This window comes from Oenanthe melanoleuca, chromosome 1A (assembly GCF_029582105.1).
Source record: "Oenanthe melanoleuca isolate GR-GAL-2019-014 chromosome 1A, OMel1.0, whole genome shotgun sequence".
Lineage (NCBI taxonomy): Eukaryota > Metazoa > Chordata > Aves > Passeriformes > Muscicapidae > Oenanthe > Oenanthe melanoleuca.
Genome location: NC_079334.1, coordinates 33,418,125 through 33,441,418, shown reverse-complemented (window position 1 = coordinate 33,441,418; position 23,294 = coordinate 33,418,125). Strand labels below are relative to the sequence as shown.

The 23,294-nt window shown below is 37.2% G+C and overlaps 1 protein-coding gene across 3 annotated transcripts in view; it reads left to right on the top strand.

Annotated features, from left to right (window-relative positions):
* SYT1 (synaptotagmin 1) overlaps positions 1-23,294 on the top strand; it is a 328,925-nt gene that overhangs the window by 256,086 nt on the left and 49,545 nt on the right. For all 3 annotated transcript variants that reach the window (XM_056516347.1, XM_056516346.1, XM_056516345.1), the window contains 3 exons: positions 1,799-1,966; positions 5,109-5,276; positions 22,824-22,941. In XM_056516347.1, coding sequence (XP_056372322.1) covers positions 1,799-1,966; positions 5,109-5,276; positions 22,824-22,941 — 454 coding nt within the window. The remainder of the gene's footprint in view (positions 1-1,798; positions 1,967-5,108; positions 5,277-22,823; positions 22,942-23,294) is intronic.

Genomic DNA, 23,294 nt, shown 5'->3' with positions numbered 1-23,294 from the left:
AGTATGAAGTGTAGATCCTTCAGAAGCACAAGATTTAAAGAGGAGGAAAGGAGAAGCTGCAAATGCATTCTGAAAAATAGGTTTCAGTTTCCTTAGACTATGAAAACAAATTTTCTGTGTGAATTTTATTAATGGAAATGTTGATTTTATGAACCATATTTTACAAAGGAAAGTAGGTAAGTCTGTATTGTGTTTAATTAAGATAATAAATTGCCTGGATTTCTGTTTTGCTTTGCTGCTCTAAACTATGTTGCAGCTTAAAATTTGTCAAAGGATAGATGATGTAGAAGAGTAGGAGAGAGGATTCAGTTAGGTTAGTATAGTGCATTGGCATGAAACTACAGTCCCTCCCAAAATTTGGCTAATATATTGCATAGGGTTAAGAATACAAGATGACCAATGAACTCTCCAGAGCACTGTGCCTCAGTTTTAGAGGGAGAAATTGTAAAGGGTAATTGAATTGCTTTTCCATTCTGGTAAGTAAAAATCATAGACTTGTTTTTCACTATTTGGTGTGGAAAACTTGATATAGATCCTTAGCCTGTTCATGTATTTATGAACTGTTATGCATCTAGAATAAAATTGAGACATAAAAGGAGAAGTGTTTCATACAGAAAAAGGGAAATGTTTCATGAAACTTAAGGGTCCTATCAGTGGGAAAGCATGCAAATGTAAGTTTAAAACCTGTAAGTCCAACTTTGAGGACTCCCTTAGAAGGCAGAAGTTTCTTTCACAGATTAACTATATTGTTCTATATTCCAATTGTTAGAGTTCCTGTTTCCAATTTTAAACAATTCATCCATGAAAGAAGCAAATATATTGTGATTGAAGCACTGATTTAGAAGAAAATATTCTCACATTTCATTCCCAGTTCCTAGTATCTTCAGAATGACCTTGAAGAAACACTTCAATGTTTGCTTTAGTTTTCTATCTATGAAACAAGATTGGAAGTATTTTCTTTTTCTCAGCTCCATTATGCTGCTGAGGCCTCATACAGTCTGGGTGTCTAGATTACATGGCATAAGATGACATAACATGACATAGTATAATCATTTACAACACATTAAAAGAAGCCAAAACATTAACTAGTTCCATATGTGCTTCATTCTTATCTTTGAAGCATGTAGGAGATTTAAAAATCTAATTTTTCTGGTTTGCAATGAGATTACAAATTGTTATTAGGACTTAGTTACCAAAGGTTTGTTTTCATGAGATATTTTTGAAAATGCTATCCTTAGTTTACTGCCTGAGCCCTTTCATGTACATAGCAAGAGAGCCTAAATATAAGAAAGACTGCAAGTTAAATTTGTTTTCAATAAATCTCTGCCTGAGGATTCACATTTGATTTTATCACCTTTTGCATCTGGTTGGGGGGAGGTTTCATGTTGGGGGTTTAGAATACAAATTTTGTAGTCAAAATTAGACATTCTTGATTGTTTAATAATGTGATTTCTATTCATGGTGCCCAGCATAGAAAAATAATGCACAAGAGGAGAGAGCAATTGAAAGTTATTTGATTGCAGTCTTTAAAAGGATGAAGTCTGTATTTAGCTGTAATCAGCTGCCCTTTGAAAACCTCTTTTCTGCTTTAAAACAGCCTTTGTACAGTCTGCATCTGCCATAATTGGTTTTCTAAAGTCAATAGTGTTGCTTCATTTGCCTTCCTTAAGGGGGAGAGAAGCAAGGAAAGTATAGTTTCTCCTAGACCAGAAATAGAGTCTGCATATGCATTCCTCTGTTACAGTGTTTTTATAGATATCTATTGAAATTTCATTCTGCTGTTTTTCTCTCTTTCCAGCTTCTGGTTGGGATTATTCAAGCAGCTGAGCTACCTGCATTAGATATGGGTGGTACATCTGATCCCTATGTGAAAGTCTTCCTGCTGCCTGATAAGAAGAAGAAATATGAGACAAAAGTCCACAGAAAGACCCTTAACCCTGTTTTCAATGAGCAATTTACATTCAAGGTAGTTTTTTTGATAATTCTTGATACTTTTTAATTTAACCATTTGGTATCTCTTGCTAGGCTATGAATTTAGATGTCTTAGTTAATTGATAACTGCAGCAAAATGATTTTTCATGTTGTAGAAAACCTTGATACTCAATCTTGCAATAATACAGGTTCAGATAGATTTAAAAGGCAAAGTTTGATTTTAGGCACTTTGATTATCCTTATTGATGACAGACAATCTGACCCATATTTTATGGCTGGGTAAAATGTACAAAAAATTCAGATAACAGTGAGAATTTGACAAATATCATGTAAATTTCACTAGACCAATATTTTCCTTAAATATCTTTGTAGTCTGATTTATGAAATTCAGGATAACATTTCCTGAAATATAAATTAAAACTCAGGGGAAGTAAATGGATGAAGGAAAATATGGCAGATTAGTCTTGTTAGACTGTCATAGCAGTTCTTTGCCATGCTACTTTATATATGAAAAGAAATCGTGTCTCAGGTTTAATAGAACCTGAATTAAATAAATGTAGGTAAGCCTTACAATGCAGTATTTACATTGTTCCAATAGTCTCTATTAATAATGTTTTTCTAAAACTGTTGCTGAATTCAAACCCCAGTTAAATAGAATAAAGGAATGCTGTACAGCATGTTTCACAGGGCTTCTCCTTATATACATTCCTCTGCTGTTACTTCAGGCCTTTCTCTTTGTGCCCAATCTTATAATGACAGCTACAGATTGAAAACAGGAACAGTGAAAGACTCAGGCTATGAAATCATTCAATGAGAAAGAAATCCCTGTAGGCCACAACTACTACTGCATATATAAGCTTATTTTTTCCTTGAAGATGTTCATAAAAGCAATCTTTTGTTGGGAGTTATTTCTTTCTCGAGCTTTCCTAAGAGAGTATTTAAAAGAAAACAGAGTTCTAAATTACATATCCCCATGCAGCTCACAAAAGCAAAGAAAGAATAAATAATGCTGTCATCTAAGATGGAGACACAAGTTATAAATCAGATCAGCCACTTCTGGACTATAATGTCCACTTGTTGTAAGTCACATCTTTAGTATTTAAATGTTATGCTCCAGAAAATAGTTTGTTTTCCATGCCAGACCTGACAGAGTGTTTAGGTGTGTCTCAATATGGTAACTGATCATCCCCTGTGGTCTGTGGTCTTTACTTGAGAGAAAACCAGCAGAGCATGCCAGGTTCTGTCATTGTTGAGGACTACAGTGACCATTTAACTGGAACTGCAGCTATAACAGCAACTGCAGTGGAACTGTTGACAGTGTCTCGTTGACTTGTGCAGAGCTTTGCTCCTGTGACCCACTTCACCATCTCTCTGGCAGCGCTGCCCCCAGGCAGCCCAGGCCCATTGCAGCTTGAGCCCTGAACCTGAGGCCTTTCCCTTTTTCATTTCTTTTTCCCAGACATCCATGGTGCTGTTCCAGGGTGCAAGGGTTTGTCAGACTGCAGCTGAATTGTATACCCACACTGCAGTGCCAAAAGGAACTGAGGAGTCCTGGCTGCACTGCACCAGCCTGGCACAGGGAGGTGTTCCTCCTCAGATCCAAAGTAGGAACAGGCTTCATGTCCAGAGGAGTGGCATGTCTGTGCCGGAAAAACACTCCTGTATACTCCATATATATATATATGGATGTGTGTGTCCTTTTACCAAGCTCTCACTCACTTACTTAAGTCAAGAGGCTGATTATGTCTGAGCAGAAAGCAGGGACATGGAGCAGCCCTTCACAAGAGCTGAGGCCATCCTTGAGAGTCCAGAACAAAGCTGGAGGCTCAGGCTACATTAGTAGTAAATGAAGGAAGCATTTAGAAAGGGAGGTAGCTAAAATTAGCTTTACTGAGGTCAAGTACAGAAAAGTAAATAATGATGAATGTAGTCTTTGTATTCCAAGTGACCATTAAGTGGTATTGTAAACAAAGAAATAAACTTTAGAAGATTTTTCTTCTCCTGTTTTCAAGACTGTATAAAAATAAAACTGACATCATTTAGAATTTTTCCTTTTGCATACATTTGCCCTTTCTAGCTTTTTAGAAGCTACAGATAATTTAGAGAATGAAAAACAGATTTTGCTGTAGTATGTACTAAGACACATAACATTATTGACTCAATAATGGAAGCTAGATCTGACTCTCAAATTGATAAGCTTATTTTAAATGTTATACAGGATGTTATGTAAAGGGCAAATTACTACATATTAGTAAGTATTTTAATAAGAGGTGGAAGCCAAACACAGACAAAAGACAGCAGTCCTGGGGCTTAAGCAGACAAAAACATAGAAGTTAACAAGGCCAATGGTAATGCCACACTTTCACTTTCTGATTAATAAAGAAGTATTTACTGAATCCCATGGAAACCATTTATACTTGCAAAATATATTCAGATTGACCAAGTGTTCACATAAATCCAAACAATTCCTAAATCAGACCTTTTCAGACAGCCACTGAGGTGTAGCTTACCTGAACTGCATGTCTTCATCTGAATATTAAAAATGTGACTTATAAACATCCAAACCATAGCATCTGTCTGAACCATTTGAGAACAGCTGGAAAATTAGTCAGAACTTGCCTTCTGCCACCACAATTTCTAGTTAGACATTGTGACTTAAAAAGCACCTTAGTGCCTAACATGTGAAAGGTGTACTGCTGGAAAATATGCCTTGGTAAGTAATTGGTATTGTAAGAAACCTATCCAGTGTCTAATTACTTTGTGTCATCCGTAGTTAGCCAGTTCTGGTTTTTTCATCAGTCTAGGAGCTAGCCATCTCTGAGTGATGACAGGTGATTTATTGAGGAAAAAACACCATTGTGTGAAAAGTTCATGTGTCTTCAGTGCAAGTAATTTGGCTTCTTGTTTCAGTTTCATCACCCACAAAATGATTTGAAGTAGAATGAGAAAAACCCAGGAGTGATGAGTGAGCTGCCACATTGTTCTATTGAGTGCCAGAGCCTTGTCTAAAGAAATACTGCATCTGGTAACTCTGAAACAAATACACCTCATAATTTTCTCTGCAGTTCAATTTACCTGAGATGACAGCTGATAAACTAAAGAAATAGATTTGCATTGTAGTGGACCAATCTTTATTGTCTCATGATGTAGAGTTTATCATTTTCTTGTCTTTGCAGGTGCCATACTCTGAGCTGGGTGGAAAAACTTTAGTGATGGCAGTTTATGACTTTGATCGTTTCTCCAAACATGATATCATTGGGGAATATAAAGTTGCAATGAACACAGTGGACTTCGGTCATGTCACTGAGGAGTGGAGGGACTTGCAAAGTGCAGAGAAAGAAGAGGTAAGAAAATTCAGACTTTTTATTCCTCCCAGAGCACTTTAATTCTCACCTAGAGAAACAGACAAACTAGCAATTTATTTTTTTTTTTGCTGAGACAGAGCCCATCTGTTATCAGCATTTCTCAGACTTACTTAGCCTGATAAATTTTTGATAAGCATCTTTTCCAATACTCACTGAATGCAGTATTCTCCTCTGCTAATTCAATCAATCTTTTTGATACTTTATGCAACATATTAAAGATGTTTTCATGAGTTTGACATTTTCTTGAATTGGTGCATTTTGGGCATGTAGAATTTGCATTTGCATTATAAATGGTGTGCCTTTAGGTTTCTTGGTGGTTCTCAGGGTTTGCATCTCAAGACATTGAGAATAATGATAATGGTAGGGTTTCATTGGAATAATTTACAGTTTATTGAACTGCTATGTAATAATATCCTTTGATTAGAATTACGAATTTTACAAAAACCTTGGAATGGCATCTTACTCAAGTATTTATCAACTATTTTATTTTCCTCTTGTTGTCAACATCCCTTGGATTCATTATTTATTAGGTACATGTACACAAGAAACATCTTGGAAATATTTCATCACCAGTGCATCCTGTGAGATTATTCATACTTATACATCCAACTTTTTGCTTATTGTAAGACAATTTTGTGCTCATTTTTACATTATTTTTCCTTTTGATTGATAGACAGTACTTGCCCACTCAGAGTGCATAGCATGCTTTAATTCTCTGGTGGGAGGAGAAGTAATCATGAGTCTGAGTTTCTCATCGTCTAATTCAGCTAATAAAGTGCTTTGGATTCAAATCTTAGTTTCTGTAATTAAAGGGACAATCTCTGAATAAAATCTTTCCTTCTCACAAGTGATGAAAACCTGAGTATTGATTTAGACTAAATGTGGTGAAAACAGCAGCAAATGCAGAGCCATGCAGCCTTCTCAGGTTTTAAAAAGTGGTAGATTTCAGTCTTCCTTTTTGAGTGTTTGTTTTAAAGACTGTATTTTCAGATGGCTTTTTCCAACTGCTTATTGATTTGAAAGCCACTGCTACATTGAGACTGTTCTGCATGGCATTATTTCATAGTGGCAATATTTGCAGGGCTCTCTTTCTGCAGGTGACATCAATGACCTGCTATATGGGGCATTTTTCTTCCACTCTTGGAGTTAAATATGAAAATGAAAAAAATAAATAAAGGAAGTTTGTAGTTCAAGGACCCTGCTCTTTTAAACACTCAGCATACTAAAAAGCTGAAAATGTGAAATTGGAGTGTATTAATCCTTCCAAATTTTATTAAGTAACAGTGGTCTTTTTTTACACTGCTATTTGTGTGATTTCAATGTTTCATGCTTTTCTGTTTCAAAACACATAAAATAAGCCAAACACTATGCAAAAAGGAATTGTCACTATGCCTTTGTAGTATAACTTCAAGCTTTTAGAACATGACCAATGATATCCCTATGTGCAGCCTACAGATAACATTACAGATTAGTGTGGGGTTTCATCTGCCTTGTTGCATAGAAAGTTGCTATTTAAGAGTTCTAGCTAACATCCACAGTAAGACCTGAGGCAGTTACTTGGTTGCTTTCATAAAATTTATACCCTGCTAATACAATCTGACTAAAACTTTGCTTGAAACAGATATGGAGTGTGTGAGCTACTTCCAAAAATCATTCTGACTTGGAAAATACTACTTACTGAAATGGTGGGAGGTAATTAAAATAAATAATTCTGGAAGTATTTGGATATTAAAGGTGTATTACAAGAGCTTTGAATAGTTTGCTGGAGAGATGAAATCTAGGCTGCCCTCACCTTTCTTCAAATTTCAGGTAGTGTTTGCAGGAAAACCACTGTTATTTTTATACTTTTTTGATGGAACCTTTTGGAAGTTCCCACTGAAACATGGCCATTTTATTTATAAGGAGATAGGCAATATGATGATGTGAAAACATCATAAAAAATTGTGCTTCCACCAAGTCCTTAAGCATTTTTTCATACCACAGGAGATCTCATGTTTTATTGTTGCATCTCAGTGCTCAAGCATGCAAGGTATCCAATCAATATGGAAAAAGTATCATAACTTGGGGTATATGGAGACACTTTAATCTTAGTTTTCTATATACTGTGTCTTGCTAGTTCATAACAGCTCATAAGCTCACTGTACAAATAAAAATTGATCCTACAAAAACCACTTACTCCATAGTCAAGTGTACTTAATCCAAACTTATTTCTGCTCCATTATGGAACCTCTACTTCTGTCATATATATTTTGAGCCAGATTCAAATAATTGCTTAACCCAGTTTGGAAGAGAAATCTCTACCAAGAACCAGGAGAGGTGCATCTGTCAGCAGTTTGGGATTTGTGTTTCACATGAAACAGCATTTGTATTCCATATTTGATTCAAGTTACAGTCCCTGCTCCACAGCAAAGATTCCAAGCAAATTCCAGTGTATTTTAAGTGGTAGTAAGTAGGGACAGGAGAGATTGTATCTGCATAAAGGGATTGTCATCTGACCCAGCAGATGTTGCAGAATTCATGGCAGGTACAGCTGCAACTGTAATTTCAGAATTTTCTGCAATTTCAGAATTGGCAAAGACAGCACAGTGTGTATGAAGGTTAACATGATTTACCTATATAAGGTGTGTAGCAGTAGACACTTGTTTGTCTCTTGTTAGTGATCATGAATGTGATATGGTGGTTTGGCTTACTAAAATAACAAATTAAAACCTGAGCAACTAGACCTCATCCAAAAATTTATGACAAATGTAATCCTATTGCTAACAAAATATCTTTTGCTGACTATTACACATTATAATTGTGTTATGAATTTGTCCTTGAAAAGCAAATCTGCATGAGATTTGCAATATTTGAAGAATGACAGGCTTTATTTCCTTTCTTGCTCTTACAATACTTAGGCAAGTTTGTCAGTTCTCAGCAACCTAGTGCTAATTATAATTCTAAGTATGTTTGAAATTAAGTATAAGTGGCAAAAGTATCTTTAATGTTTTAGTTATGACTCCTAGACAAGATGTATACCAAACTGAATCAGTGGCAGTTGTCACCAGTCACTTTAAAAGAGCTATCTAGGTGGCATCAGTCAAAGTGAATATAAAAATCTCGGTTTTAGTTTATGTCAAATTCAGTTGATGCTCATCACAGAATTACAGTTTAATTACCACTTCAATCATAGGGGGCAAAACAATTTTACAAGCAGTTACTCTTCTTTTTGCTCATAAAGCTCCAGTGTACATTTTGTCCTTTTTTCTAAATGGTCTTAAAATTGAAGACAGAGGATGAAGGTTTAATGAAATAATGTAAGCTCTATCTCTCACAGCCTAGCCATTTGAATGGCATCTCTCTGACACTGCATTCTCTTCTGGGAAAGGTCTTATTAATATATTTATGCTGGGGAAATACTTTGAAGGAGCAAGCCTTTGTGTGAGCATTTGTTATGACTGTGAGAGAGCTTTGGGAATGTGCAATGACTGCTAAATATTGAGGAGGCCACACTAATGAGCTGCACACCTTGAATCTTTTTTCCTTGGCTTCTTTTAGATGTGCTGTCCTTGTGTCTAGTAGTCCTTCAGTCTCATTTGACTGAGAGTGTGGGAGGGAGGAGTGATAGATATTGAAAGGTTATTCACTTCTACCAAGTTTGACATATAATGGTTTGGGCACAGAGTGTTAAGAAGCAGATCACAGGAGTTTGCTCCTCTCTGTCATCTACCAGATGTCATTGCTATTAACTTTATCTGAGTACACACTGCATCCAATATCTGTTATCACTCCAGTACAGAAGGCCAGACAGACCTCTGCTTTGCTCACAGCAGTGTGAATCATACTGAGAGTCATCTTCTGAATACTTCAGCTGATTTCCCTCCAGACATTTTGTTATATTGGCACTTAAATTGAAAACCAGTTGTGGCAAACATGCCAATAAATTTTAGGGAATACAAGGAAGAGCAGAAACAATTCTTTCCCTTGAAAGCAATGGAGAAGAAGAGCATTATATCATGAGGAGAAGGATCCTTGTTGACCTAACAATATCCAGCACCAAGGGTTCTGCAGATCTTTCACAGCTGCCATCACAAGACTCTGTGCATTATCTGATCAGGCATCCAGCAAGGTCAGGTTACATGATGGGTGCATGCTCATACCCCAGTGGGTGATTATGAGTATATTTTGTACAAGGCTTCCAAGTGGGAAGGCTGCTGGAAAACACGGGCGTCACTTCTACGTGATGTACAGCCCCAAGTGGAGAGATGCACGGTGCTGCCTTGGAAAGGGGTGAGAGGCAGGAGTTCTGCAGCTGGGGAGTGAAAGAGCAGTTCTGTGAACCTTGACTGTGCTGTACATGAGGACTTTTCTTTCCTTCCTTATCCAAGAGTAAAAGGTGAAGGTGGGAGGGCCTGAAACACATGTATTTAATACCTTGGTATGCTTCATAGAAGTTAGAGACTGTGACAAAGTTAGTCAGCCATCCAGCTTATTGACTCTCTGGTACTGATACTTGCAGAGATGTAAGAGGAAAGAACATTTTTACAAAAGTCACTGTCAAATTGCAGCAGCAAATCACTGTTATTTTCTGTTATACTTACATGAGCAGTGAGCAGATGATCTAATAGCCTTTCCCATCGCTGGTAATAACACTTAGTTCTTTTACAGCTTTGCAGATAGCACAGTGCTTTGCAAAAGAAGGTATCATTATCCCTATGGAGATGCTGTCAGAGAGTCAGACATATTTTAAAATGTGAAGTTTCCATTATTTAGCTGTGTGTTATATTGGAACACTATGTTTTCTTCATGGTGTTTACATCTTCTCGAGTTCACTTCTTCTTACACCCAATTAAAGTTTTAAAATGTTAAATCTAAGGAGGTTTTAATTTTCAAGTTTTGTGAAGAGTTTATGCAATAAACAGAGATTGTTGAATGTCTGTTCAACATTGTAAGTACAGCATCTGTCCTGCAAAATAACTTAATTTTCTACTGAGACAGGGAACAAAACAGAGGTTCTGAAGTTTGAGAATAAACAAGTCTACTTTAAAATTCTTCAGCAGTTAATTAGCTGCTTTTCATCTTGATATTGAAGATGCTAACATGATTTTAAGGTAAAACATGATTCAGATAAAGCTGAATTTTCGGTTCATTAGAATTATGCATTTCTTTTCTCACCTTTTATACTCAAAGTGCTGACAATCCCACTCTATATATCTTTGTTGAGTATTCACTTTCTTAACTCCCTCTCTGGAAGAGATGCCTTGGGAGGTCAGAGACATTCTTGTGTTATAATAAAAAGAATGTAATTGGCTTACTTGAAATCAAAAGGGAACTTGTCATGATTCATCTCAAACTGTCTGGCTTTACAGATAGCAAATTCAAATAAAGAGGACAGTGTAAAAGAAGGAAAAGCTCAGTGCTAGTGTTAAATTCAGGCTCTTCTGGGGCCTTTCTGTTCCTGGACAGTATTCATTCTAGGATCAGAAAAACATGTATTGCTTATTTGCCAAAAATGCTCTTATTACCATTTTCCTTCCATGTGTGTGAGGGCATCTTGAGGTTAAACTGTGCTGAAATAGTAGATCCTACTCTTGGTGCTAAGCATCTAATGACCCATAAACACAAAATTATATTTGTTTCAGACAAAGTATATTGCTAAGAACCTTGTAGAAAATTACAAGGCTGAAGGAAGGAATAGTGGGCAATTCCCAGCCTCCACATATTAATATTACTGCGTGGGGTTTTATTGCTCAAGCATAAGGTATTTTAAAGTTCAAAGACACAGCCACATACAGTGGCAATTGGAAAGCAGTGTTCTAGTAGTGTTTTTGTAGAGTTTTGAGGAAGCTGATGAGAGGGATCAAACTCATGTGAAGCTAGACTATTAAGAGATATTTTGGATTTAAACTGCAGAAAGAATACCAGGAAATACAGATGTAAATGTGGAGTACTCCCAGGTATAAAGCTCTGTACTCTGGGAGAGATTGCAAATGGATCTGTAGGACCAGCTGTTGAGTGTGAAAGGGCCACAGAATGTGCTATATCTGGAAGTGTTCAGCACTGTTCTTCAGCTGTACTTTTATGTACTTACTTATTTTTCTGACTCCTATCATCAGTGAATGCATAATCCAGAGGCAGAAATGGGATTCTAAGGCAGAAGCTTTGTGGTAGTCCAGGCTGATACCTTATTTCCCTTTCTCCCCTACATTTCCAAACCAACAGTGACAGAAATTGTTATCTGATTGCTGTTATAAACCAGGATCAGGAGCTAAAGGAAGCTGTAAAATGGCTGTATCAAAATACAGTGTTGTTAGAAGGACCTTCAGAACAGAGAGCAGCATTTTATAGTCTCAAGGGAAGAGCAGGTCTCACAAAGACAACAGCATTTTCACTAGGAGATTGAGGAGGAGTTGTATGCTACTCCAGTCTCTTTGCTTTGTTGTGCCCACTCTATGTAGAACTAGAAGATTTTGGCTTCCAAAAACATCTGAGAAAGATGTATTTTTAAAAAGGGGAGACAAAGGTTTAGGAATAGTAGTCCAAGAAAAAAGGGAATTAGCCATTTTCTTTATTTTTTCCCCTATCACCTTTTAAACACTGATTTAAACCATGTCAGAGATTACCATAGTAACCATTTAACCTCTTTTCAGAGCCTGTTGTGTTTCCTTTTAGTTCAACAATGAGCTTAAACTGGGATCTGAAGCACTTTGCATTGTACCTGTGACAGGAATTAGCACAAAATGCCCTAATCACAGTTAGAATCCAGAACATGAGACTGTATTTTCAGTTCAGCAGTATTAGACTTTTATTTAGTTTATGCTAATCTTTCAAGAGGTAGAGTACATGAATTTAGGAAGTATACTAGGTCTTATTTCTATGCTAAATGAATGACAGACAGAGATAAATCAGTCCTACTCAGTCCTACTCAGTCCTGTTCCGTCATATCATAAGTCAGCCTTCTACCAAAGGCCAAAGAAATCCCTCACAGTGGCTGATGTATTGTTAGTGTGTTACAGGTAATGCAGGAGGGTGGGTTTAGTGCACCTGTACTCCTCTCCTCTTCCTTTTCTGTGGCCTTTTGCAGCTTAATTTGTGATTGGTACCATCATAACTAGAGAAGCGCTTAGGGGCTGCCTGGCTGGCTCACTCACTAGGGGGATGGAGGGGTACTGTAGTTGTTTTGTCCCTGCCATTAGCAGACTTTTCAGAGTATGATTTTTTTGTTTAGAGGGCTGAAGTATGATCACTGCAACAGAATTAACTGCAACAGAATTACTGCTGTCTTACTAGAGCAGAACAGAACTCACTTAGAGCTACCACCATCAGTGCACAGATGAAATCCATTTCCAATCTCTTTTTGGATCCAGATATGTTGTGTGTGTGCTTCTTGCTGACCTAAACTAGAGTAAGACATGTACCTGGAATTGAATCTAGTGACATGGTGGTCAAGATATTTACCTTGACAATTATGTCTGCAATCACAAGTACAGAAATAATGTCAGAGGTAGAAGTTTCCTAACTAGCAGTGAGAGAGTTAAAAGTGGTGTTATGGCTGCTTGGTCGGCCACGTGTTTGCCTACAGCAGAGTAGAATTAGGAGGTACTGCAATGTCCACCAACACTGATAAAGGCAACTGAACTTTAGAACCCTTCTCTGTGCCTTTCTCCACTTGTGGCTGACCTCCAGTTCAAACCTCTTCTGAGCCAAAGCTTGCCATAAATTCTGACTCAAGTCATTCCCTGTACCATCACCATTATGTGGGTTTTACAACTTTCTTTTGATGCCACTGGTGTAGAACATGGCCCTGCAGCTTCTCAGTGCTATGGCTGGCAACAGGCAGGCAGCACCTGAGCTTCCCATCAGATGCTTAGTATTCGGTGCTACTTAAATTATTTCTGTCTGTCTGTAATCCAGTTATTTTACCTCTGTTTTTCCATATCTTCTTCAGTAACTGTGAAAATTAACAGAAGGACCTCTTGTTGATGAGTGGAGCCTCAGCTTTAAAACTGGCAGCAGCTAATTTTTGTGGGAGAGCCCTGAGGTCTGCAGCTGACATCCCCTGTCTGTTAATGCCCAGCCCAGATTAGGAGTGGATTATGCTGCAAGTGGTTTTATTCACTCAGATTTGCACATTAATTAGCAGGACAAACATTAATTTTCTGTGATGCTTTAGAGCAGACAAGTTTTCTTTGACATGTGGGTCATTTATATTAGCTAACATTAAAATTTTCTTTCTGAAAAAAGTCTCCCATTTAAAAAAATCTTTGTTTTGTTTAGAACAAGTGCTAGTTCCTAACAATTCATTTAGACATTTCTCTAAATTAGGTGGTGTTATTTGCCCTAAATCTGAAGGACTCCTGGGTCTTCAAGCAACATTTCAAAGAATCTCCTGTAATTAAACTCAGTCTAGGAAACAGGCAGCACCCTGGAGCTAGTAGTGCTCACCCAGTGCCAAGCTGGGAGGAAGGTGGCACAAGGAAACCCCCTTACAAGCTTGAAAGTTAGAATTTGCTTGTTTTTGGAGCAAGGAGAGAGAAACTGTCTGATTCTCAGCCCTCAGCAATGTTTGTTATAGGTAGCTTTGCACCTCCACTGGAAAACTCTTAAGAGGGTCTTTAAGACCAAAGATTTTGAAAGTTTCTGATTTTAAGACATAAGTAAATGGAGAAAACAACACATCCTTTTACAGCTTCAGCATTACTCTGTCTCCCTTAAAAATGTGTACTTTGTTACTTGGATGTTACTGGATTCTACTCTGAATCTTGCTGATTCTTGTTATGCCCTTCTTCAGTAGATTCAAGCAATTTAACACATGATGCTTGCTCTTCTCTACAGTACTTACTCACTGTAATCAAGTCACGTCAAATCCTCTTTCCAGAAAGCTGCAGAAATTAATTTTTTTCTGTTTTTCAGAATCAGGTTTTTATTTTTCCAGTCAGAATAGTGACTTTTTACCTTCTTTGTAGTTTTCAGCATCTAAAAAGAAATTTATGTGCACAGAACTGTGTGCAGTACACTTTACTTCTTTGCCAGGCAGACCAAGTCACCAGCCTCTTCTGATCACATCTGTTGATTGTTTTGCACAGCATTACACTAGCAGTTCATGGTCTGTAGCTTATGACCCTGAATCCTCAGCAGGAGGTATTGCCTTGTAAGATACCTTTCCTGATTCAGAAGACACTTATAAAAGGTCTTGAGTTCTTTGTCTTAGAATGTAGAAAATTTTCTTTTGGCTGTATGAAAATGTCCTCTTTGTGACTGCTTGTAGGTAACTGGCTAAACACTTTTTTTCTGACCAACCTGTTGCATTACTATTCACTATTATGATAGTTTTTATATCACCTGCCTCCTTTGTCAGCAAAATGTCTTCTCCAACTGCATAAACAGCAGTGGACCTTGAACACAAAAAAAAATGTGCATTTTTCCTTCATCAAGCAAATTTCCAATCTTATAAAAGAGGAAATCTGATTTTAGTTGAAAAGATAATTTTTTCCCATAAAACAATGTGATTACATATTCATAATATTTTATATCCTTTAAATCAACATTATTACAAACTCTTATGAATTCTTCTTTTGTTTCATTTGGGTTTGATGTAAGGTAAATGACTGATAGTTACCACCTTCATCCTATTTGGCCTTTTTTGAGTAAGACAAGTATAACATTAGCATTTTTTCAGCCTTATTTCCCTTGTGGTCTAAGATTTATTAAAAAGGAACATCTTTGAGCCAGAGATCTTCATAAGTAAAATCTTCTTTCCTAGATTTTTAGATAACTGTAATGAACTCTTTCTTATTACTGAAGAGATTAATACAATCAAGTGTGTGGTTCTGATTGCTACGATGACCTTTGATGAGCTGCCTTGTCTTCCTAAAGAATGTGTTAAGAGACTTTTTCAAAGTGAAATAGTCAGGAGAAGTACAGTAACAAAAGAGGAGTTTGCCACTATGTATTTATCCAACTCTTGGATATCTTTCAGTAGATTCATAAAAATAAATGTTTGAATGCTTAGTTTAAGAAGTGGATATAAGCCTGGTAAAGGTAAGTCAGTAAATTTGAATATGTAGAATTAGTTTGAAGGACCTCATTCTTGAACTGAACACAAATATTTAACGTGCTGAACTTAAGACATATAATGCAAGACATTGTTGTAGGAGACACGTATTAGTTTCTTCATTTCAAGTGGAACCAAAGACAAAAATACTGAAATTATCTGAGAGAGTATTTTCCATATTTGTGACTTCCCTCAAACTAGGTAGCACTAGAACAAGAGCTTTTCTGGTTTTTTTGTTGTTGTTTTTTTTTTTTTCTTAGAACAAATAGAAACATAAGACTATATGGCTTCAGTGATGGAGGCACTGATTTTGCTTGATAGCATTTCCCTGGTGCTGATAAATTTCAGCAGTAGTTACCAGCAGCCATAGATGGTTAGTCATTCCATTGTACCAGTCATTGCCACTTTGACTGGTTTGTTCAAATTGGCTTGTTCTGACTTGGGGTAATCAATAATGTGTGTTTGTTGTAGCAAGGACTCTGTTCATGCCAGGTTTTTCATACAGTACCACATGTGGTCATACATCTTACAAGTAAGAAATTGCTAATTATTTTGATTCTTAATTGCAGTTCTTTACTGTCTACTGATCTATATATTTTCGGATGTATGCTGTAATTCCAGTTCATAGTCTAAAGCTTTTAATTTAATCACCTTTGGAAACTAAAGACACACTTTGGTAGCAAACACTACATCAATTGAGCTTTAAGATGCTCATACTCACTACAGGAAATTTCAAATCAAGCAAGGGAACTGTAGTGTGGCCTCCTATTGCCCTATCACAGGAGGACAATGACTTTCTGTAGAGTGACTGCAGTGCAGATATAATATTTTAATAATTACAGAAAAGCTTTAGCTTTGTGATTTGACTTCTCACAACGTCTGATAAGCCAAGAATAAAAATCTTTCAAATGTATTACATTTCCTTTCAATGTTCTTGTTAAACTACTCACTAGAAGACTAGCCTTGTGACATACTGTAGTTAATAAGTTTTCCATGCTGTCAAAAGTAATAATATTAGTGTGCCATTCAGTTAAATTAATTTTGTTTTGTGCAGTGGCCTGCATAGACATGGGTGACATTTAGAAATATGATCAGGCAGGAGCTGAGGAGAAGCCAAGTGGCAAAACAGAGGGACATGCAATCATTAAAGCCAGCTGCAAGTATTTGTCGGTAGGCAAAGAGTTATAGAAAATCAGGCCATGATGTTCAGCCATAAATGATTCTTTTCATTCATTCTTCCCTTTTTCATTTATTTAAGAAATTCATGTTCTTCTTCTTTAATTAAGAACTTGGTATGTTTGGTATCATGGTCTCTTGTCTGGAAATCAATGAGTGTGGTTTGGCTAATCTTTGATTTCAACTGCCTTCAGCCACAGCATTTCTCATTTTGCAAAAGGCATCTGATTGTGATGCTTTTAAACTGATGACTGTGAAGTGCCATTTTCTGCTAATAACAACAGTGTTTTCTCTTTCCATTTTCTCTCTTTTTAGGGAGCAGTAATTGAAGTACTCTCTCTAAATAGTTAAAAATGCAATAAGCGGACTAAAAGGAGGAAGCTGACAAAACCTAGTTTGTTAATTTTTTAATAACATTGGTTCAAATTTATTGCCCAAATTGCTTTCAAACCAAATTTTCCATTGTGTTGGGGAATATTGCATAGTTATGGCAGTTAAGAGAAATGGAATCCACTTGTTTTTTATATATATTGCAATAAGAGGAGAGAGAACGTCACGAATTTGTTTCAAGTAGTGCTGTTCAGAGGAGGCTGGGGAGAGGGAAGGAAAAAGAAGTAGTTTTTTTTTCTTCCAGTGAAAGATCCTGATAGGTCTGTTCCTATTAAGCAAAGGTAAGTAGTAAGTAGTGCTGGCATAAAAAAGCTGTCACAAAAGAGTCAGAGTAGGACTGTGGCAGGGAAGTCAATCAAAAGGAATATGCAATTAAACTTCTTTTTGGCTCTTTCTCACTTGTACTGTATAGTGTGACTGTATGCCTATAGATACTATTTCCCAAAATCTTTAATGCATTCACTTCATTTAAAAGAATATTCCCTGTCTGCCCTAGAACTTCTCCCTTTTAAAACTTGCCTCATGGACCCTTACTTCTATTTCTGTTTTCTCTTTGCCTAATATCAGTCTATTTTCCATCTCTTCTTTAGCCTGTTGTCACTGCTAGTCCCTTTTCTACAGGGTCCAAAGTGACCCCTCTGGATCTTTGCCTTGAGAATTGTGTTTCTTCCAAGGTCTCATGCTATAACCTATTTCACTTTGCTTCTTGATTTACTTGTTAGATGTCTTATAACTGCATTTACATTATCAGGGCTTCCTTTTGTGGCCAAGGGTGCACGTTTGAGGAGTGTAATCTGTGAAGACTCTTCTGGAAGAAAGAGTTAGTAAAAGCAAACAGGAGAGACTTTTGATCAGACATTCTGTACTTCCATTTTGTAAGCCAAAACACAGACTGATCATAGAGTGAGGAATCGTGCAGTTGGGCACTTGTCTGTTCATATTTTATTGTTTTAAAATACTTTCTTTAAAGTTGCAGTAGGTACAGTCACGAAGATGGTTCTGTCTTCTCTCCAGATGCTTTTAGCACCTATTTACTTGCAGCTTGGCTGCTGTGTTCATGGGCATGAAATTCTTTCAGACAACAAAAGAATTACTCTGCTTGTCAGATTAATGGTATAGTTGTTAAAGCCCTTGAGTTTATATTGACAGGATGTATAGATAACATTTTGCAAGTCTGAAACAAGTACTTCTGCAATAAGGCTTTTGCCTGAAAGGTTTGGGAGAGTTCTGCCTCTCCTATCTGCTCTTGGTGTTTTATCCCAAAAGTAGTGCACAGATTTTTGGGGTACAGTGGTACTTGGAGTGCATACATATTCATGTGATAAATTCCAAAGTGCCATAAGGGCTGACATGTTAGTTCCAGCTTTTCTTATCTTTCCCTGCTGCACCATCTATTTCTAGCCTGAGTTCTAGGAGCTTCTTGCTCACTTCCCACTCCTTTGCCTAATTGTGGCAGAATCATCTTCATATTACGGGGTCATCTGGGTCCTTATTTGCAAATATAAGACAAAAAGATTCTTTCCTGATTATACCTATTGCAGGTTTGAAATTTTCTGCTTTGTTCTTTTACCATGTATTTATCAAAAATACAGTGCCTTTGGAACTAGTAATGTCAGACAGCTGTGGTAACCATGAAATTTCTTGTTTAAAGAAAATAAAAAGGGTGCTCAACAAACCAGTATTACCCTTCCCCAGTGTGATTCCTGTTTGCTCTATAGGTATGGAGGAGCAATGCTTTCCTAATTCTAGATCCCAGCTATGTAAATAGGTTTCTAATTCTGCCCACTTGCTACTGTGGCTTAATTGAAGTTGGGACTAGTCTATGTCATCAATTTCTTCATTCATGTGGTTCTGTCACTAGTATTACTGTGGTACTTTTTGAGGCTTAGTATATTCATGCTTTTCATGCCAAGAGAAGGAATTTTTTTTGGACTTGAGATCTCCATGTTCAAGCAGCATTTGGTAGCCTTAAAATTGTCTGAAGTTCATCAGTGTGGGTATTGTGATTATAGATTCTGTCAGTGCAGTTTACATGGGTTTCTTGAATTAGAAAGACACTAATTTAGCTAATAACCCACATTTATGCTGTCTCTGTTTTCTCCACAGGGTTTTAAAACATTTTGGTTGCTGTGAAAACTATACAGTGGACATTACAAACTTTCACTGTTAATATTGATTAGGGTAATATGGTATTATTTGGGGTCTGTGCCCATAAATCACATCATGTTGTGTTTCTCTCAGGCTTATGCAAATATTCACAGTCAAAACCAGGTACCAAAGTTGGAAACCCACCTCACTGTGTTTATATTCTCCCTATACTGATTGTTTTTGAGTCTTACATTCAGTTAGGGAAAAGCATATGGTGCTGTGGCTTGTTATTTTGGTGTTGTTTTACTAAGAGAACTGCAAGCATCAACTATCTCATAATATCTTCCACAAAAAAATGTAGAGAATGTTTATATTAATGAGATAGATATGTCTGTTAGAAATTCTGCAATACAAATGAGAGCAATCTGCATAAAAAGCATTTTTCTTTGTCACTCATTAAAAGAGTATACTGTCAAGCCAAACATGATTACTGAGGAAGCAGCACAGAACAGGCAGGAGGCACTTAAGGCTTGTCTTTAAGAGGTCCAGGTTCTCAACAGGACTTCAAATAGCCTTTCCTAAGTTGAAGAAGTGTTAGCAGCACTGTCTCTGTCATTTATGTTCTGCTCCATTGCATCCTCTTTAAAAGTAATGAAGTTATGAAGTTGCTTAGATGGAGAGAATCTTCTGATTGGTGTATAAGCATTCTACATGAATAGGTTAATGACTATGAACCTCTCAGCTGGAAGTTTCTAACACTAACTTACAGTTTCCATCAGAGATCAAAGTAATTTACTAACATAAATTATTTATACACTGGGCTGAAAGAAATTAATAATAACAATAAGGCATCTCCATGGGATAATCACCATACCAGCAGCACTCATCTGTACCATGTAGCCCTGCAGGGGTTTGTAATTATCTCCTGCAAACCACACCTCTAGTGATTGGGTTTTTTTGCTTCATTGCAGTGCTGCTGCTTCCAGTGTTTTGCCTGACAAACACTTTTTGAATTAATACAAAAAAGGCGTGACAGTCATGCAAAGAGAAAAGGGCACAAGTACAAGAAGTTTTGTAGAAATGCAGTTGATATAGATTTTCATATCAACAAGTACTAAACTTGATTCTGGAGGCATTTAATGAGGTGCTTGTTTTTTCTTCAGGTTATTCACTGGAATTAGCACATCACCTGCTGCCATTTCCCATGGCTTCCTGGTGATCTATGGAAAACTGGCTGTTTGCATGATGCTGCCTTCTTTGTGTTTCCTGCAGCTAAAATTACATTTAAAAGACTCTAAAAAAGCATTCACAGCTCTCTTAAAATTACTCTTCTGTACAGACAATTGCAGTATTTGCACAGAAGCATAACATAATTACAAGTGGGGAAGTGCTGGTGAGAAGTGATGGTCTCCCTGGCAATAGCTGTTGAGTGTAAAGTGCTTCCTTCAGCTACTGCTGACGCACTCAGATTGGAACCAACAATCCTAACACTATTTTATGCTTTCTAAACACACTTGTCTCGACACAAGATTACAAAAAAAAAGCCACCAAACAAAATTTTTAAAAAATCAAAAATTGAAATAAACAAAAGCTAAAAAAACCCTTACAAATATCCACTGAAAGGAACAATTAGAAGCATGGTATTGATTTAAAAGGGGACAAATGTTCCTATGCTGTCACAACTAAAGATCTACCTAATGAGTCTGGAGGCAAGGCAGAACCCTTGAGTGTTGGGTAATTCATGGGTACAAGGATACCTAAGATAGAGGTAGTAAAATAAGCTTTCATATATACCTTGTTTCAGTCTTCTCAGAGCCCCCTGAATCCACAGGCAAATTTAAGCCAACTCTACAATGTAATAAAGCAGTGGCTGTGGAGAACACTGGATGGCTGGGTGACCTGTAATCATGATAACACAGATCAATAAGCAATTGATTTATTTTGTTCTGAACAACCTGCAAGTGATAGATCAACTTCACTGTTACCCTATCCAATATGGACTTGAAGAACCAGATGTCAGGTGAACAGGAGCTTGTTTTGCTCTCACTGTGCCTTTTGAAGCTCAGCAAAAGCCAGGCACGAGCTATGCAGATTGCATGGCTGAAATTCATGAGATGTTCATGATCTGAATCTCTGCTGGGATGTAGGATAGTAGATGCAGTCAGGGAGGAATAGTAAATTCTTTCATGGCAGTGCAGTCCATGTTCTGAAAGACATCTAGGATAATTGTTCTAGATATGAGTAATTTGTTTTATATTTGTGTCAGTCCTTTTGAACAAGGTAATAACATCATTCTAGCCCTTCTGGATCAGATAGAGGTCACTTCCCCAACTACTCACTTTGCAACCTGAAGAGTCCTAATCTGCTTACATGATATCCTTGCTTACTCCTGCTGCTTTTCTTGGAATCTGTCCCAATTCTACCATATCCTTTTGAGGTAAGGAGGACACCATGATTTTTCAAGATACTGGCACAAGGGCATTCTGGCAGCATTTTTATGCAGTACACACATTTAACATCACAAGCCATTTTGTTTGTTCTGTCTGAGCATTTCTTAACTGCATGTAAGTATGTTTATTCTGTATATTTCCTGACCATTGGTGGTTGCTGAGATGCTGTCTGGCAGAGAACTATCTATTACTCTCCCTGGATTTCATTCCCAACTTGAAATAATCAGTTTAGAATCTGTCACTTTACAGGTAAAGTCTTTTACACATGGACTGTCTGTTCTGTTGGAAATATCCACTACATCCATGGGCATGTGAGTGAGTTGCTCTTAGTTATGTCTAAGAAAACACTGGAAGCAGAGAGATACGATCATAGAAATGTACTTTATACTCTCCTGTCAGAATAAATAAGTAGACATATGCCATAAGAACTAATGCCTTTGAAAGAGAAGCATGGCTGTCTGAAATTCTTTATTGGTCTGCTTGCTGTAAGCTCATCCTTCTTGTCTCAAGAACACCCTTGTTAGGCCCCCTAGAAACACTGTGGGCCTTGAAGGAAAGGAGAAAAGCAGCTTGGATCATCCAACTCATTGTTTCTAAGCAGTATCCTCCCTCCCTCCTTCATCTGCAAGTTCCTATCTCTTATACATCCTTTTAAAACAAAGTTCATGCAATTCTAAGCATCATTCGGCTTTTCCCTCTTTGCCAGGATTGTTAGGAAAATATTAACTGATGAATAGCAAATGCCTGCATTTGGCAGGGTCTCAGATGATGGGCGGCAAGGCAAAACCAAATCCTTCTAGCTATTCCTTATGTGAGGAGGGATATACTGTTTCATGGTCTCTGCCTTTTTTTTTTTTTCCTTCTGACAGATAGGAGGCAAGTCTTTTTTTACACTGAGTATTTTGTACTTTGTGGGCTTTTTATACTTTTTGCTTTTGTGATAAATTGTGATGAAAAAGATCCATATTACTGTTTCACAAGAAACAGCCTAGTAGCTGTATGTGCATGTTTCTTAACAGATATCCACTGAAATGCAGCCTGGAGAAAACAAAAAAATCCTGACTTAGTTCAAGCTAATAGTATTTGTGGGACCCCTATTGTCAGGGGTGAAATCGTGAGAAGCATCACTTACTTTCCAGCCAGTGCATATCTTGTCATTTGGTTCTATACAGAATAGTTGCTGCAACAGACTTGAGGTTATCAAGGATTTAATCTGGAAAATTTGTGGTCTTTTTCTCAATACTGTTCATTTGAATGTTTTCTTTTGCAGTACAAGATGGAGATAAAATCCTGCTAATTTTTTGGCAGAGCTTTCAAAATTGTATTTTTTGAAAGGTAAGAAAAAAAAAATCATTGAAGTAAAACATCATGTCTTGTTTGCTTTCACAGCAAGAAAAGCTGGGTGATATCTGCTTCTCCCTTCGTTATGTGCCTACTGCTGGCAAACTGACTGTTGTCATTCTGGAGGCGAAGAACCTGAAGAAGATGGATGTTGGTGGACTATCAGGTACGTGTGTGAAAATCTGCTTCAAGATTTTGCAGGCTTGTAAAGGCAGAAAATCAGCTAATTTTCTGTTGGAGGTATCTTGGCTGGAAGGTAAGGGCTCTTGCTCCCTGTCTGAAAGATGTGGTTTGTGTTTTCTTGAAAGGGCATGACTGAGTATATCAGAACTAGTTCTTGCTTAAAAAAAAATCACAAGACATTGCATTCCACTCCAAGACAAGGCCTGAAGTGTTACACAATCAGATGACAGTGCAAGCTCTCTGTACTTTCCTTCTTTCCTGTTGCCTAGAGATAAATACAGACTATTCAGGCAAGAGAAAAAAAATCTGACTACGATTCCTATTGTCTGTTTAATG